This window comes from Chiloscyllium punctatum, chromosome 1 (assembly GCF_047496795.1).
Source record: "Chiloscyllium punctatum isolate Juve2018m chromosome 1, sChiPun1.3, whole genome shotgun sequence".
Taxonomy (NCBI): Eukaryota; Metazoa; Chordata; class Chondrichthyes; order Orectolobiformes; family Hemiscylliidae; genus Chiloscyllium; species Chiloscyllium punctatum.
In genome coordinates, this window is record NC_092739.1 from 92149161 (window position 1) to 92163830 (window position 14670).

General features: G+C 39.3%; 1 protein-coding gene and 1 pseudogene across 1 annotated transcript in view; one reads left to right on the forward strand and one right to left on the reverse strand.

The window, feature by feature from the left end:
* Window positions 1–603: 603 nt before the first annotated feature.
* dimt1l (DIM1 dimethyladenosine transferase 1-like (S. cerevisiae)) overlaps window positions 604–14670 on the forward strand; it is a 32545-nt gene continuing 18478 nt past the window's right edge. The window contains exons 1-5 of the mRNA XM_072571028.1: window positions 604–964; window positions 6271–6344; window positions 7322–7408; window positions 9356–9417; window positions 9547–9640. Of these exons, the coding sequence (XP_072427129.1) occupies window positions 901–964; window positions 6271–6344; window positions 7322–7408; window positions 9356–9417; window positions 9547–9640 (381 nt within the window). The 5' untranslated portion in view covers window positions 604–900. The remainder of the gene's footprint in view (window positions 965–6270; window positions 6345–7321; window positions 7409–9355; window positions 9418–9546; window positions 9641–14670) is intronic.
* On the reverse strand, window positions 2825–3433 carry LOC140482830 (large ribosomal subunit protein eL42-like; annotated as a pseudogene).

Here is a 14670-nt window from a genome sequence, read left to right on the forward strand (position 1 = left end):
GTGCTGGAAGAACACAGCAGTTCAGGCAGCATCCGAGGAGTACCACTAATCCAGAACCAAAGTTATAGACATAGCCAAGTAATGCTACAGCTAACCAATCTGGTCTAACCTCTGCAGTGCTGCCACACCCAGTCATCATGGACAATTAAACAAGTCACTGAAGGAGGATGCTCCACAGATGATATTAGTTGTGAAGAATGGACATTGGATTAAAATGTTAACTCTGCTTTCTCTCTATAGATGCTGTCAGACTTTCCGAGTTTCTCCAGCACTTCTTTTTTTGTTTCAGACTGCAGAATTAAAGTGCGGAAGGCCAAGAATATTAGCAAAGTGTACATCACACGTGCATCAGAATCAGCTATGACCAATATGATCAATATTTTAGGAGATCTTTTGTGATGCAGCGATAACGTCTCTACGTCTTAACTAGAAAGCCCGGGTTCAAGTCCCATCTGCTCCAGAGATGTAATCACACCTCTGAACAAGTTGATAAGAAAATATGTGAAAGAATTTGCTTCAGAAGCTTTTGAGACTATGTCTCTGTCTCTCCTACAGATGGTGGTAGAGCGAGCAGTCTCGACAGATGGGTCTGCTCTTGTCCTTCCTCTTTATTCAACAGTCGTCAAACTATGCGACCAAATCGTTGTGGCAGCGAAGTTTGGGAGCTGCCTGCAAATTCATTCCCAAGTTGTGCGTAGCAGATTTTCTCACAGTAATTGCAGTTAGCGATGACTGATGGTAGGATACTCTACCATTGGTGTTTGACTAATTGAGACCGGACAGTTCTGAGCTGTGAAGCTCCCAGGCCCTGGCGCGGTTGCGTTGTGGACGGGTTGAAGGGGCACGTGCTGAGAGCGGCCGTTAGGTTTAAAGTTGGAGAGCGTCTCATCTGAGCGGAGAATGCCCAAAGTTAAACTCGGGAGGAAACATGGGCGATGCCGAGAGACCCCAGGGCACAGTCAAGGTGAGGTCTGGTTCTCTCTCACTCAGTGTTAATGTTAGATTCTGCTGATGGGCTGGATCAAGCGGCTCAAACACAGTGGGGAAGTGTTAACATCACAGAATTATTACAGCACGGACGGAGGGTAACTCGACTCACTCTGGTTTACATAGAGATTATCTTTTTTTCTTCCTTTCCAGATAACTGTTCAGATTTTTTTTCTTAACGTTTCCGCTACACTCTCAGGAAATGAAATTCCAGATTCTAATTACCCGCTGTATTTTTAAAAAGTAATTTCCTTATGTTTCTATTATTGCTTTTGCTGACTACCTTAAATCTGCTCTCGTTATCGATCTATTTGCCTGCCAGGAGTAACACTTTCCCTTGAGACCCTCTCAGTATACCTGGACTTTCAGAAAGCCTTTGATAAAGCCCCACATAGGAGGTTAGTGAGCAAAATTAGGGCACATGGTATTGGGGACAAAATACTGACATGGATTGAAAATTGGCTGGCTGACAGGAAACAAGGAGTAGTGATAAACGGCTCCCTTTAGGAATGGCAGGCTAGTGGGCTACCGCAGGGATCAGTGCTGGGACTGCAGCTTTTTACAATGTACATTAATGATATAGATGAAGGTACTAAAAGTAATATTAGCAAATTTACTGATGACACAAAGCTGGGTGGCAGGGTGAAATGTGAGGAGGATGTTAGGAGAATATAGGGTGATCTGGACAGGCTAGGTGAGTGGACGGATGCATGGCAGATGCAGTTTAATGTGGATAAATGTGTGGTTATCTATTTTGGTGGCAAGAACAGGAAGGCAGATTACTACCTAAATGGAGTCAAGTTGGGTAAAGGGGCAGTACAACAAGATCTAGGTGATCTTGTACATCAGTCAATGAAGGTAAGCATGCAAGTACAGCAGGCAGTGAAGAAAGCTAATAGCCTGCTGGCCTTCATAACAAGAGGAATTGAGTATAGAAGCAAAGAGGTCCTTCTGCAGCTGTACAGGGCCCTGGTGAGACCGCACCTGGAATATTGTGTGCAGTTTTGGTCTCCAAGTTTGAGAAAGACATTCTGGCAATTGAGGGAGTGCAGCGTAGGTTCACAAGATCAATTCCTGGAATGGTGGGATTATCTTACGCTGAAAGATTGGAGCAACTGGGCTTGTATACACTTGAGTTTAGAAGGCTGAGAGGGGATCTGATTGAGACGTATAAGATTATTAAAGGATTGGACACTCTGGAGGCAGGAAGCATATTTCCGCTGACCGGTAAGTCCCGAACCAGAGGACACAGTTTAAAAATAAGGGGTAGGCCACTTTAGAGCAGGGTTGAGAAAAAACTTCTTCACCCAGAGAGTGGTGGGTGTATGGAATGCTCTGCCTCAGAAGGCTGTGAAGGCCAAGTCTCTGGATATTTTCAAGAAAGAGTTGGATAGAGCTCTTTAAGGATAGTGCAATCAAGGGTTATGGGGATAAGGCAGGAACAGGATACTGATTGAGGATGATTGGCCATGATCATAATGAATGGTGGTACTGGCTTGCAGGGCAGAATGGCCTACTCCTGCACCCATTGTCTATTGTCTATTGACTTTGAGTATCTTTATTAAATATCTCAACCTTTCTGGTCAAACATTAGGAATTTCTCAATTTTATCCACATACTGGAACCTGGAGCTAGTCCTATGAATTTTTCTGCACTCCCCTCTGTCTTTACAGTATACTATTCCTAAACAGTGGAGTTCAGAGTTACATGCTGAGCAAAAACTAACGTTTTGTAAAGATTTGATTTTTTTTGATATTCTTTTCCTCTGACCTTAGTTATAAAGTCCAATATCAATGTTTTTCTTTTAAACTTTTTGGTTTTATTGCAAATTTATATTTCAAAGAACACACAGACTACACCTTGGAACTGGATTAGTGGTGCTGGAAGGTCCCTTCCTCTTGTCTCCTGCCAGCTTGCATTTCTTGATGGCCAACATTTTCAGTTGACAGTTATGCTCCACACATTCCAGTCTCGGCAAACTCTTCTTTATGGTCTTTGCCTTTTTTCAAAATATAATCTTTGTCTGTCACCTGAATCACTCTGCTTCCCGTCATAATGCCTCTTACCCTGTGCATACAAGGATTCCTTTCCTTTCCTTATTTTGGGTAACCTTATGTGGCTGGTACTTGCAGCATTTCTTGCAGTACATTCTCCAAGTATTTGGTACGTTGGCTATCTTGTCATCTGTCACGCTACCTTCAATGGTGTATGGAGATGTGCACCCAGGTCCCTGTATCCCTGCAATCTATTTAAAGTTTGACCCTTTATTTTCAACTGTTGCCCCATCTCCTTCATATCAAAATAAAGCACTTCTCTACAATGAATTTCATGTGTCACTGCTTTTTTGTGGATCAGGCCTGGGAATCTTAAAAATGAGCAGCTGCTGGACGTTCAAGTTGTACCCTTGTTTCTGACCAATCCCATTTTTGATTTGCTGGCTGGGCATTTCGTGATTCATATTACCCGCTTTGTTATTGAAAATCCAGCCAAAAATCTTGATGTCTATGACTCTTCTTGTAGTTTTTCAAGTTTTGTGTTGCCTGCAACTTTTTTAATTGTGTGCTGAACAACCAAATGTAGTTCATTAATGTACAGCAAGGAAACACCTCAGTATACTTTCCTCCAGAACAAAAAATGACTCTTTCACTACACTCTTTCCTGTTATTCATCTAACTATGTTTCCATGCTACCTCTGCTTAGTTTATTCCATAAGCTTCCATTTTGCTGACGAGACCATATACATTGCAATAAACATATTATTTTTCTATCTTTGCGTTATCTTTTTATTTTAAAAAATTAGTTATCTGAACACAGTTTTCCCCACAACAGACCCTTGGTGGCTCTCCTTGAATCATGTTTGCCAAGTCACTTAATTTTGTTCTGAGTTAGCGTTTCTGAAAACTGCTCCCATCACCATCAGAGTTAAACTGACTAATCTGTAGTTACTGGCTTGATGCTTGTGTCCTTCTTTGAACAAGAGTGGAAGGGACATTTAAAAATCATGAGTACTGTTGTCAGTAGCCCAATATTTAAACCTCTTCGATTTTCCCCTCTTGCATTTCTGAGTACCCCCAGGTGAGTGGTCCGAGCCAGGCAACTTATCAACTTTTTAAGTACAGCTGTTTTCTTTTAATATCTTCTCTTTATCAATTTTAACCATCCAGTTCTGTGATTATTTCCTATTTTGTTATGATTTCAATAGCATCTTTATCCCTTATATAGGCATGCAGATTGGCTTTCTTTCTTTGAGTATTGTAAAGTAAGAAAGTGGGGTCCAAACCTTGAGCCTAGGAAACAGAAGACATTGCCACCATTGCTGAAACAGTTATAATTGAAAATTCAGAAGAAGCCAAAATTAGAGAAGCACAAGTATCTCTGAGAGCTGTGGGGGCAGGAGGAGTTGAGCAAAAGGTCCCAATATCCTCGACATGTGATTTGTAGAAAGTCTGGGAAAATGTATATCTAACTTGATTCAGAAAATGTTTGCATTTGATGTACAAGAAAACTGAGAATAACGCTGGTTTTATCTCTTACTTTGTCATGTTGAGACTTAAACAGTGTCACCTGTTTTTAAAGAAGCATTTTAATAATGTAGGTTTGCCAACAAAGTTGAGGCCCATGGAACTAAATGGCAACATAGAGTTGTTTCTTGGAATGGTGGATTGAATGCAATGAGATTTTCCAGGTGGCAGTACCAGGCCTATAACAAAAGCAAAATACTGTAAATGCTCAATCTGAAATCAGCACCACTGTCAACACTCTTGATAAGTTAATGACCCAGAAATAATTGTACTGAGGACGTTTTTTAAAATGAAAGGCAATATAAAAGTATAAAGAATGCTGGACTTTTGTTAATCTGACACACGGAATTTAAAAAACAAGAACTTCATTACTAATCTTGATGATTTAAACGGGTTATCGTATCCATGTGTGGGCACTGCACTTTATGAAGGATCTGAAGGTTTTACAAAGAGTGCAGAAAATATTTAAGGTTCCAAGTTTGAGGGTCTTCAATAATGAGAATAGTTTGGAGAAACTGGAGTTGTTTTCCTTCGAAAGATTGAAGACGTAACACTCAAATATCCAAAATTGTGAGGAATGTAGAGAGAACAGATGAAGAGAATCTTCCCTTTGGTGGAATGATCAAAAACCAGATTTGAGGTTAGTGATGTGTTTAAAAAAAAAAGCAAAAGCAACACGAGAAAACAACATTTTATGCTTAAAATGTTTAGGATCTGGAATTTATCACTTAAGTGTAGTAGAAGCAGATTCCATTGTGACTTTTAAAAGGGAATTATGTACACCTAAACTTTGTACAGCAAATTTTGTTTTAATCGGCACTCAATAAACCAGCAAAAAAAACCTGAAATACTAGAAGCTTAATGTATTGTCGCAATGTCTGAATAGTCAGTTGAGAGTGCAATTAAGAAGGTTGTCTGCTAATAAGTATTATTCAAGTGATTTATGTTGTAAATAAAGTATATAATAGTGATGTGTATACCCCCTGAATTTTATTTCTACTACTCAGTGTGTTTTTATAGTGGTTATATGGAACTGTTATTTGATCAACCGATTACACTCCTGATTCCATAGGTGCCAATCAACAAACGTTTGCTGACCTGCAGGATTTTGGGGAGAAAAACCTGAGGAGCTCTTGTGGTACAGTGGTAGTCTCTACTTGTGAGCTAGGATGCCCAGATTCAAGTCCCACCTGCTCCACTGGTGTAAAATGACTTCTTTGAATGGGCTGATTCAAAAAAAATCTTGAGGAAAGACTGGAGGTGCCTTTGTGGCACATTGGCAGTATCCCTCCCTATAGGCCAGAATGCCTAGCTTCCAGTCCTACCTACTCCAGCGGTGTGCAATAACATCTCCAAAGAGGTTGATTAGAAATTTTATATTGGGGAAAGAGCAGAGAGTGAGCTGGCTGAATTGCTCTGTGGTTGGTGACAAATGGGTCCCTCCTGTGCTATCACCAACCTGGTTTTCTCAGTACCCAAAAGACTAACAGTTACATTGCCAGTACCTTGTGAATTATGTCTAGGAGGCAAACTAAAGTAACATTGCCTCAATGATTTTTTCCAAAAGATTTGATATAATCAGATTTTAGTTGGGAGAGAGCAAATCAATGAGAAGGATCAAGTTGAAAGTACTTCACAACAGACATTGTTGCCAATCTGTAGCATTACCTTACACTCCCATGTGCTAGAAACATGATCTTAAAAGTATTTTAAATTTTCTGTATTTTAAGTTCTGTTTTAGCACTGTTTTGTTTTGGTCTAGGTATAATGTTCAACACTGGAATTGGTCAGCACGTTCTGAAGAATCCTTTGATTGTGAATAGCATCATTGAAAAGGTACAGTAGAATGCATTATGTTGTTGTCAACCAGCGCTATCATTCATAATTTAGCTATAATTTCTATAATTTTGAACTACCTCTAGCTATATTAGATGGTCCTTAACTATTTAAAAAGGGAAAGGATGCTACAAATGGCATGGACAGGTTGGACCGAAGGGTCTGTTTCCATGCTGCACACCTCTATGACTCTATAAATTGGGTGTATTCAAATTTTGAATATGAAAATCCAATTCAACTGTGACAAGGATATTTCAATACCTTATCTATCTTATTAGTAATAAACATAGGTGTGGATGTAGGTTTGCTCACTGAGCTGGAAGGCTTGTTTTCAAACGTTTTGTCACCGTACTAGGTAACATCATCATTGAGCCTCCAGATGAAGCACTGGTGGTATGGCCCACGGGTGATGAAATGTCTGAAAACTAACCTTCCAGCTCAGCGAGCAAACCTACATCTAGAACCTCAACTAGAGCTACAAATTGTCTCAAACCTCACTAATGCATAGGTGTATTTATAATGCAATGTATTGCTGTATTTTTCTTCTAATTTGAAATGGGGCAGTTTTTCATTTTGAATACCATATTACTAGTGCTAAACATTCCTGGATCAGCTATAAATTTATGAAGATACAGCAAATGTTCCATGAATGTCAGAAGTACACTCTTATGCAATAAAGTATTTTTTTTACTTCTTATACACTCTATTCTTATAACCTCTGAGACTGGCAAATTTAACAGCGTCCAGACTTTCCAATCTCCTGACATTTGAGTATTTTTGTGGTAATATTTTCCTTCTAAAGTTGTCAGTTAAAGTATTCATTTGGTCAGTCCTGGGAAGCTGAAATTCTCTAGAATATATGGACAGTCTGATATTTTAAAATTGAATATGAAAGCACAAAGTCAAGTTGCACAAAATATATATCAGTTTTATACTTAAACACAGAAGTAAGGAATATTTCTAATTTTTACCTCAAGGCTGCCATTAGACCAACAGATGTCATATTGGAAGTTGGACCTGGTACTGGAAACATGACTGTGAAACTTCTGGAAAAGGCTAAAAAGGTACTTGCCACTTTAAATCACAAACAAGTGATCTTGTAAGCAAATTAACAAATAATCACATTTTTGTAGATATTTTAAAACCAAAGTTTAATGAAACAATATTTAAGATGAGTCAAAGTTTTTATCGTTGAGAATTATTGGGCCGACTCAGAAACCTCAAACATCAAGAAGGCCATTTTTAAAATTCTTCTAACAATTAGGCATTTCTCATTTCTCTGATTGTTCAGATATGTTGTGATACATTGATGGGACTCAATCCAGACCTTCTGATCCAGTGGAAGGGAAACTAATACAGCACAACTAGAGCCTTACAATTCATTTTGAACTAATGTGTTCAGAAATGTTAGGATGTTAGCTGGTAGGACTTGAACCTGGGCCTCCTGGCTCACAGTACAGGCTGTTCCGCTATAATGTGACAGTTGTGTTCCTCTGCAACCTTGTGTGTACAAAGCTGCTATAGGAAATGGCACTGTAGAAGATCGCTAATAGAAAATTGCTGTACCTGTTCAGTAGAAAGTTTGCGTTATCCAACCAATGTCCACAATTCATCAGTCACGTCATAGCCAATTCGGGGTGACGAAATGCGCATTATAGCAGAATGACCTGTAGGGGCAATATCACATGGACCTTTTACAATTAGGTTTTTTAAAAAATTGTTTTTATTTAGCATCTTTCTAATGAACCTATTCAGAGACGTTGTTACACACTTCTGGAGCAGGTGGGACTCGAACCCAGGTTTCTTAGTTCAGGGGTAGGGAGACTACCACTGCACACATCATGATAGCCCCCACAATTTGGCATTACAATCTGCCTCTTAACTGATTTCATGAGGTTAAGCAGTTAGTATCTTTGCATGTGTTATTTATACTTAATGGCCCTAAATTGAAAGAGTATCAATTCCTCTGGCCTACTTCTCTTGAGTCAATTGGACTATTGTGCTGAAAAGCTACAATTTGCATATTACACTGCTTGCTGCAATATTCTCTGTTAGAGGTGTGAACACTAAATGTTGATGTCTAAAGGAAGTTCTTTTTTTAAACTTGGCTACTTTTCAGTTGCATTTTTTTGTTAGTTTTAGAGAGTCAGCTTGCCAGACAACAGGCATCTTTTTCTCCTACAGTGTAAATTGTTGTGATTGCTTGATATTTGCCATTCTTTCATTTGTCCTGATGAGTGAAAGATGAAAAGCTTTTGGTCTCTTTTGTCAGCCCGATCCAAATTCTATACTACCAAGAGATAATTGAACTTCAGTCTTTGTGCTGCTGAGATTCTGAGAGGGCTTCTCAGGGTAGGTGTTGAGAAGATTTTTTTCCACTAATGGATGAGTCTCAAACGCGAGGATATCCTTATAGAATAAGGAACTGCTCATTTAAAGCCGAGGGTGGGAGAATTTCTTTTCCACCAATGGGCAATGAACATCTGGAATTCTATACCTCAGTTGCAGAGGCTAGATCACTGAAATCTAATAAGGAGGTGGTGGCATAATGATCTTACCAATGAACTGGTAATCCTATGGTACATAGATTTGAATCCTACTGTGGCAAATAGTGAAATTTTATGTACATTACCAAGATAGTTGTAAAGACTCCACGTGTTCACTGATGTCCTTTTAGGTGAGGAAATATGCCATCCTTGCTAAGTCTGACCTACGTGTGACTTCAGCCCCACAACAATATTGTTGACTCTTAACTGCTTTCTGAAATGATCGTGGCAGGCCAGTCACCTAAAATGGCAATTAAGAATGAGCAACAAATGGTAGTCGATGCCCATCTCCTGTGACAATTTGAAGGGCCAAATTGCCTACATTCCTGGTCTGCTTCTCCTGTTCTCCTGCGCACATCAATCTTGCATGCTTATTAAACTTCTCTAGGTGTGCAGGGGTGATATTTTGTAGTTTTCAGAGTACCAAAAACAGTAATATAGGATTGCTTTCTATATTGTCGACAGGTAATTGCTTGTGAACTTGATATCAGACTCGTTGCTGAATTACAGAAGAGAGTTCAGGGAACGTAAGTAACATTTAACTGTAGGTTGGAGACTTACTCCAGTTTAAGCCAAATGGTCTGAAATTCTGTTATGATTACTTTTCTGCTGTTGGAAAACTTGAGTCTTTGTTTTTTTCTATGCGTTTTCTTCAGACCTACAGCAAATAAACTTCAAATGATGGTTGGAGATGTGCTGAAGACAGACTTGCCATTTTTTGATGCATGCGTAGCAAACTTGCCATATCAGGTAATTTTATAATCACTTTAATTTCCTACATGCAAGGTGCTTGTGTTAAAGTTCAGGGAGACTGTTGGGATAGGCATACATTTCACTGCGTTAGGGTAAACATGAGGAAGTTTCCTCCTGGAACTATGTACAAAAAGCTATCTGTTCACAATTTGAGTAGCATGGGAATTCTAATTTCATTGTAAAGATGAGAATTGGTTTATAGTTTTGATTCTTTTTCCTGCTACTTAATCCCAGCCACATTTTAGCACAGAGGTTTAGAGGAAGTCTTGGTCTATTAAATCTCAAGTCTCGTCAGCAAGTTATGTAGAAAAGATGAATATTCACTTAACAAAAAAAAACCCAAAGCTCTGAAGAAAGGTCACTAGACTCAGAGTTTAACACTCTTTTCTCTCCACAGGTGCTGCCCAGCCTGCTGACTCTATCCAAAAAGTTCTAGTTTTGTTTCTGATATTCAATTGTTAATTTCACACATATTTCACTTTCCATTAAGCTGATTGCCTGCGGTCTTAATATTAGTTCTGCAGTAGTTTTTTTTTCCTTTTGAGTTGCAACAATTTCCAGCAAAAAAGCTATCTAGATATTGGATTCCTGAATGAACCCCAAGTTCAAATCTTCAGCTTAACATTCTTCTTTGGGCCAAGGATCCTAGTGATGTGTGGAAAGTACTCTGAAAAGTACACATCAATTTCTTGAGACACAAGATCAACTAGAAATTGGCCAATGTAATAACCATTCACAAAAAAAAGGGAACAGCATTAACCTGAGTAATTAGAGTTGAAGAGTGTGGCGCTGGAAAAGCATAGCCACTTGGGCGACATCCAAGGAGCAGGAGAATCAATGTTTCGGGCATAAGCCCTTCATCAGGAGTACTTTAGAGGCCACTAAATTTACGATCCATTGCAGGAAATATTTTTTAACCAAAAATTAAAGTATGAAATTCCTATTAAAAAGAAAATAATCACAAATAGTCAATATGTCAGTCAAGAGGGTTGTCTTTTTGAGATGACAAATACGATGGATGGCAGAACTGCAATGGATGAAGGAACAATCTTTCACAAAATTGTGCTAAGCTATCTCTCAATTTGTCATTTAGTAAATAAAAATATAAATGGAACTGGGGGAGTAATAAATGGATTAAAGGTCAGTTAGAGGAGGGAAGACCATTTGCTACAGATCAAGAGCATTTTAAAGTTGTTGGAAATGGTTAGTCACATTCCATTGGATCCTGTTCTGGAATCACTTCTGTTCACTACATTTACCTAATTTGATTTTAGGAAGTGCATGCTTAATGTCACCCCTTTTTATCATTGTTTATCTTTAACATTAAGTTATTAGGTTGGAGATCCCAGTGAGCATTGCAAGATTTGTTTTAATGTTATCTACTGCAGTACCTTGTCTTACCCAGTTGATGCCATTTTTTTTGAAACTTTTCCCCCTCAGATGTGAAACTGCTCCCAGATTTTCAATTTGTTACCTTTTCCATCTGACACCTCTATCCAAGATTTTTATAAAGGAGCTGTCTCCAACCAGGGTCCAGATTGTCCACTGCAGCTGCCATCCAACAGCAGTCTCTGAGATTCTAACACTATTCCTAGGACCCACCCGAATATGACGGAGCCATCCTGTGGGGTGCCAACCGTGACTGCAGCTCAGTGGAAGACCTCTCCCTCCATGACGCAGCAGGGCCCCACAGCAGACTGTGTGGCTCATAGCCAGCTAAACATTTCAGAATAGCAACCAAACCCTACCCTCCATCCTCAACTTCTTCGCATATCTCTGCTAGCTGCAAGCCATGATCTACCACAGCAACCCTATTACCCCAACCACCACCAAAGGGAAAGATGGGAAAGAAAGCCAGCAAGCCCAGTCACAACTGGCACTATGTATGTCAGGCAGAGGGATAAAGGCTGGAGACTCTCAGCCAGCCAGGAAGCACAGCCCTACCAGGTAGACCACAGAGGCAATGGCATCCAGCAAGGAGGAGTGGTCAGGCTCCTCAAAAGAAGAATTCTGAAAGTAGTACCACTATGTGGCAAAAGGAGAAACCAGTGGCAGTTAGCATCATCTAGAAATGCAGGGAAAAGGAACACATGAAGACAATGTGCATTACTGAAAAGTGCAGGTTAAAGGAACACCCAGAGACAGTCAGCAACATCTAGAGAGGCGGGCAAAAAGAGCACCTAAAGCTAGGTAGCATCATCTGTAATATGTGAAGAAAACAAAAAGTAAATCTAATTGAATAAAATAATTACGTAGCTAATTAGAACACATTGAGTGGCAGGGCAGGTTATGTGTCACAGATGCAGCATGTGGGAGGTCCTGAATGCCAGTTTTATTCAGGGCATTTATGGTAAGTGTTTAAAGTTTGAGCAGCTTTTTGAGTTTGAACTGTTTTCTGAACTACCTGGTTTCCATGTACTTGAAGATAGTCACATCAGACTCTGATCAAATTATTTGCTAAGAGGTGTGGCTACAAGTGGATCAGTTAAAGGAACCCAGAATCAGGAGTGCAAGAGACTCCGCCTTTGCAATTGTCCAATAGGTTTCAGGTTCTTTCCAGCTTGTTTGAGTTAGATTAGGGACTGCAAGGTACTTGAACTGGCAACCATAGCAAAATGATACAGGAAGCCACTCTAGTAGAGGGGAGCAAAAGGGCATGGTAGTGGTAGTCGTGGTGAGGATAGAGGAATTGACACCACTCTTTGCAATGAAAACTGACAGTCCAGGTGGATCTATCGCCTCCTTGTCAAGGTTTGGGATTTCTTTTTCAGGGCTAGAGACGAAGTTGTAGTGGGAGAGAAGGAATAAAGTGGTCATGTAGGTACCATTGACATAGACAGCACAAAGGAGATTCTACCTAGTATGTGCTAGGTGCCAAATTAAGAAGCAGTACTTCAGACGTTGTGATCCTTGTCTTATTATTTCAGCCATGTTCAAATTGGTTTAGGGCAAATCAGATGAGCAAAATGAATGGTGGTTCAAAGACTAGTATGGAAGAAATGGGTTCCAGTCAGGAAAATGAGATATGCATTGTTGGAATGGTCTCCATGGTTGACTGATCTTTGAGGTTTTACTTCTTGAAGGATTGTATTGTTGTGTGTTATTGTTATAAGCAATGGAGAATCCTTGAAGAACTATGTACAGAGATGCATTTTAATGTATTTCTAAATCCATCTTAACTAACTTGTGCATGATGCTTTCATAATTTCCCTTTATTAAAATTTAGCACTACTTCCTAATTAAATACCTCACTTTTAAACATAATGTAAAATTCTATCATTGTGGTCACTCATCCCTAATGTTCTCTTCCAACAAGATTATTAATTAGCCCTTTTCAATTCATAACACTAAATCTAAAATAATATGCCCTTTAGTTGGCTCCTCAATGTACTGCTGTGAAAGAACCATCCATGTGAAACTGCAGAAAGTCATCTTCCACAGCTTTAGTGCTCAATTGCTTCTGCAAGGGGAAACTGAAATCACTAATGATAACTTACCCTGCCAAATATTTCTCTCCTCCCCAGATGTGTACCATGACCTAAGCTACAATAATATTTGGTAGCCTACAAATAAGTTCACCCAGTGTCTGCTGTCCTTGCTGTTTCTTTCTTCAAAGCAATTATTAGATCTCACATCTTTCAATGAGAGTCTGAGTTATGGCTATAGACTAAAAAATGTGCCCTTTATTTGTATAATACTGATACTACATACAGCACAAAAAAGGCACATGGCCATGAAGGCTGTCATTAACTATTTGTGTCTACTTTAAATACTTTCATAAATTTATTTCATAATTATTGATTATTCTAGAAATCATTATTAATTATTTACAGAGTTGAATCAAATGTCCAGTATGGTTAATTCTGATCTCCAGTTGCTGTTGTTTTATTTATGGCTTATAGAATGTTTTTCAAATATATGTACCAGCTACAACTGTTCTATTGTTCAAATATTTTTATCTTGAAAATGTTATTGTTGTTAAATTATGATTTTAGTTGACCAAGGATAAACGTTGTTATCTATAGTTGAGGGCAGCCATGTTTTGCTATTCAATGATGGGCAGCTGTTGGCCAGCTTGTGCTACTCAGTGAAAGCTGGCCTATGACCACTTTTCCACTAATCTAACGTTCCCCATTGCTAATATATTGATTCCATCCCTTTTTATACCAATTAGATCATTCTCATTTATCTCTTTAGATCATCTACCTTGTCAGAATGCTATATACATTTCAGTTTGAGTTAACATTATCATTTTGACATCACTCAGCTTTCAAAGCATACTCCATAATTGGCTTTATTTCACCTTGTTTCTTGTTTTTGGAATACTTAGAACAATATATTGTGGGGACTGTGTGTACTAGACTTGAATTTGGGATCACTTTGCTCAGTTGGCTGAACAGCTGGTTTACAGTGCGGTGATACCAGTAGTGTGGGTTTAATTCCTATGCCAGCTGAGGTTGCCATAAAGGATTCTCCTTCTCAAACCCTACCCTAGTTTGTTGCGTGGTGGATCATCCCCTCGGCAATTCTATCTAAACATTACTGCATGTGTTTCAGCTATGATGTGTTGGGCTCCTCCACCATTGAGGATGGGGAAATTTGTGGAGCATTCTCTTCTAGTGAGTTGTTCACCACCATTCACCCCTGGATGTGACAGGACTGTAGAGTTTAGATCTAATCTATTAGTTATGGGATTGCTTAGCTCTGTCACTTGTTGCTATTTGACATGCAAGAAGTCCTGTTTGGTAGTGTCACCAGATTGACACCTCACTGTTTTAGGTAAACCTTGTGCTGCTTCTGGAATACTGTCTAGTACTCTTCACTGAACCAGGGTTAACCATGCTTTATAATAATGGTTGAGTGGGGAATATTCCAGGCCATCGGGCTACGATTGTGTTGGAGTACATTCTGCTTGTGCAGTTGGCCCACAGCACCTTGTGATTGCCCCCCCCCCCCCCGCGTCTTGATTTGCTTGTTCTATTTGGACTGTCCTACTTAGCATGGTGATAGTGTCACACAGTGTGATG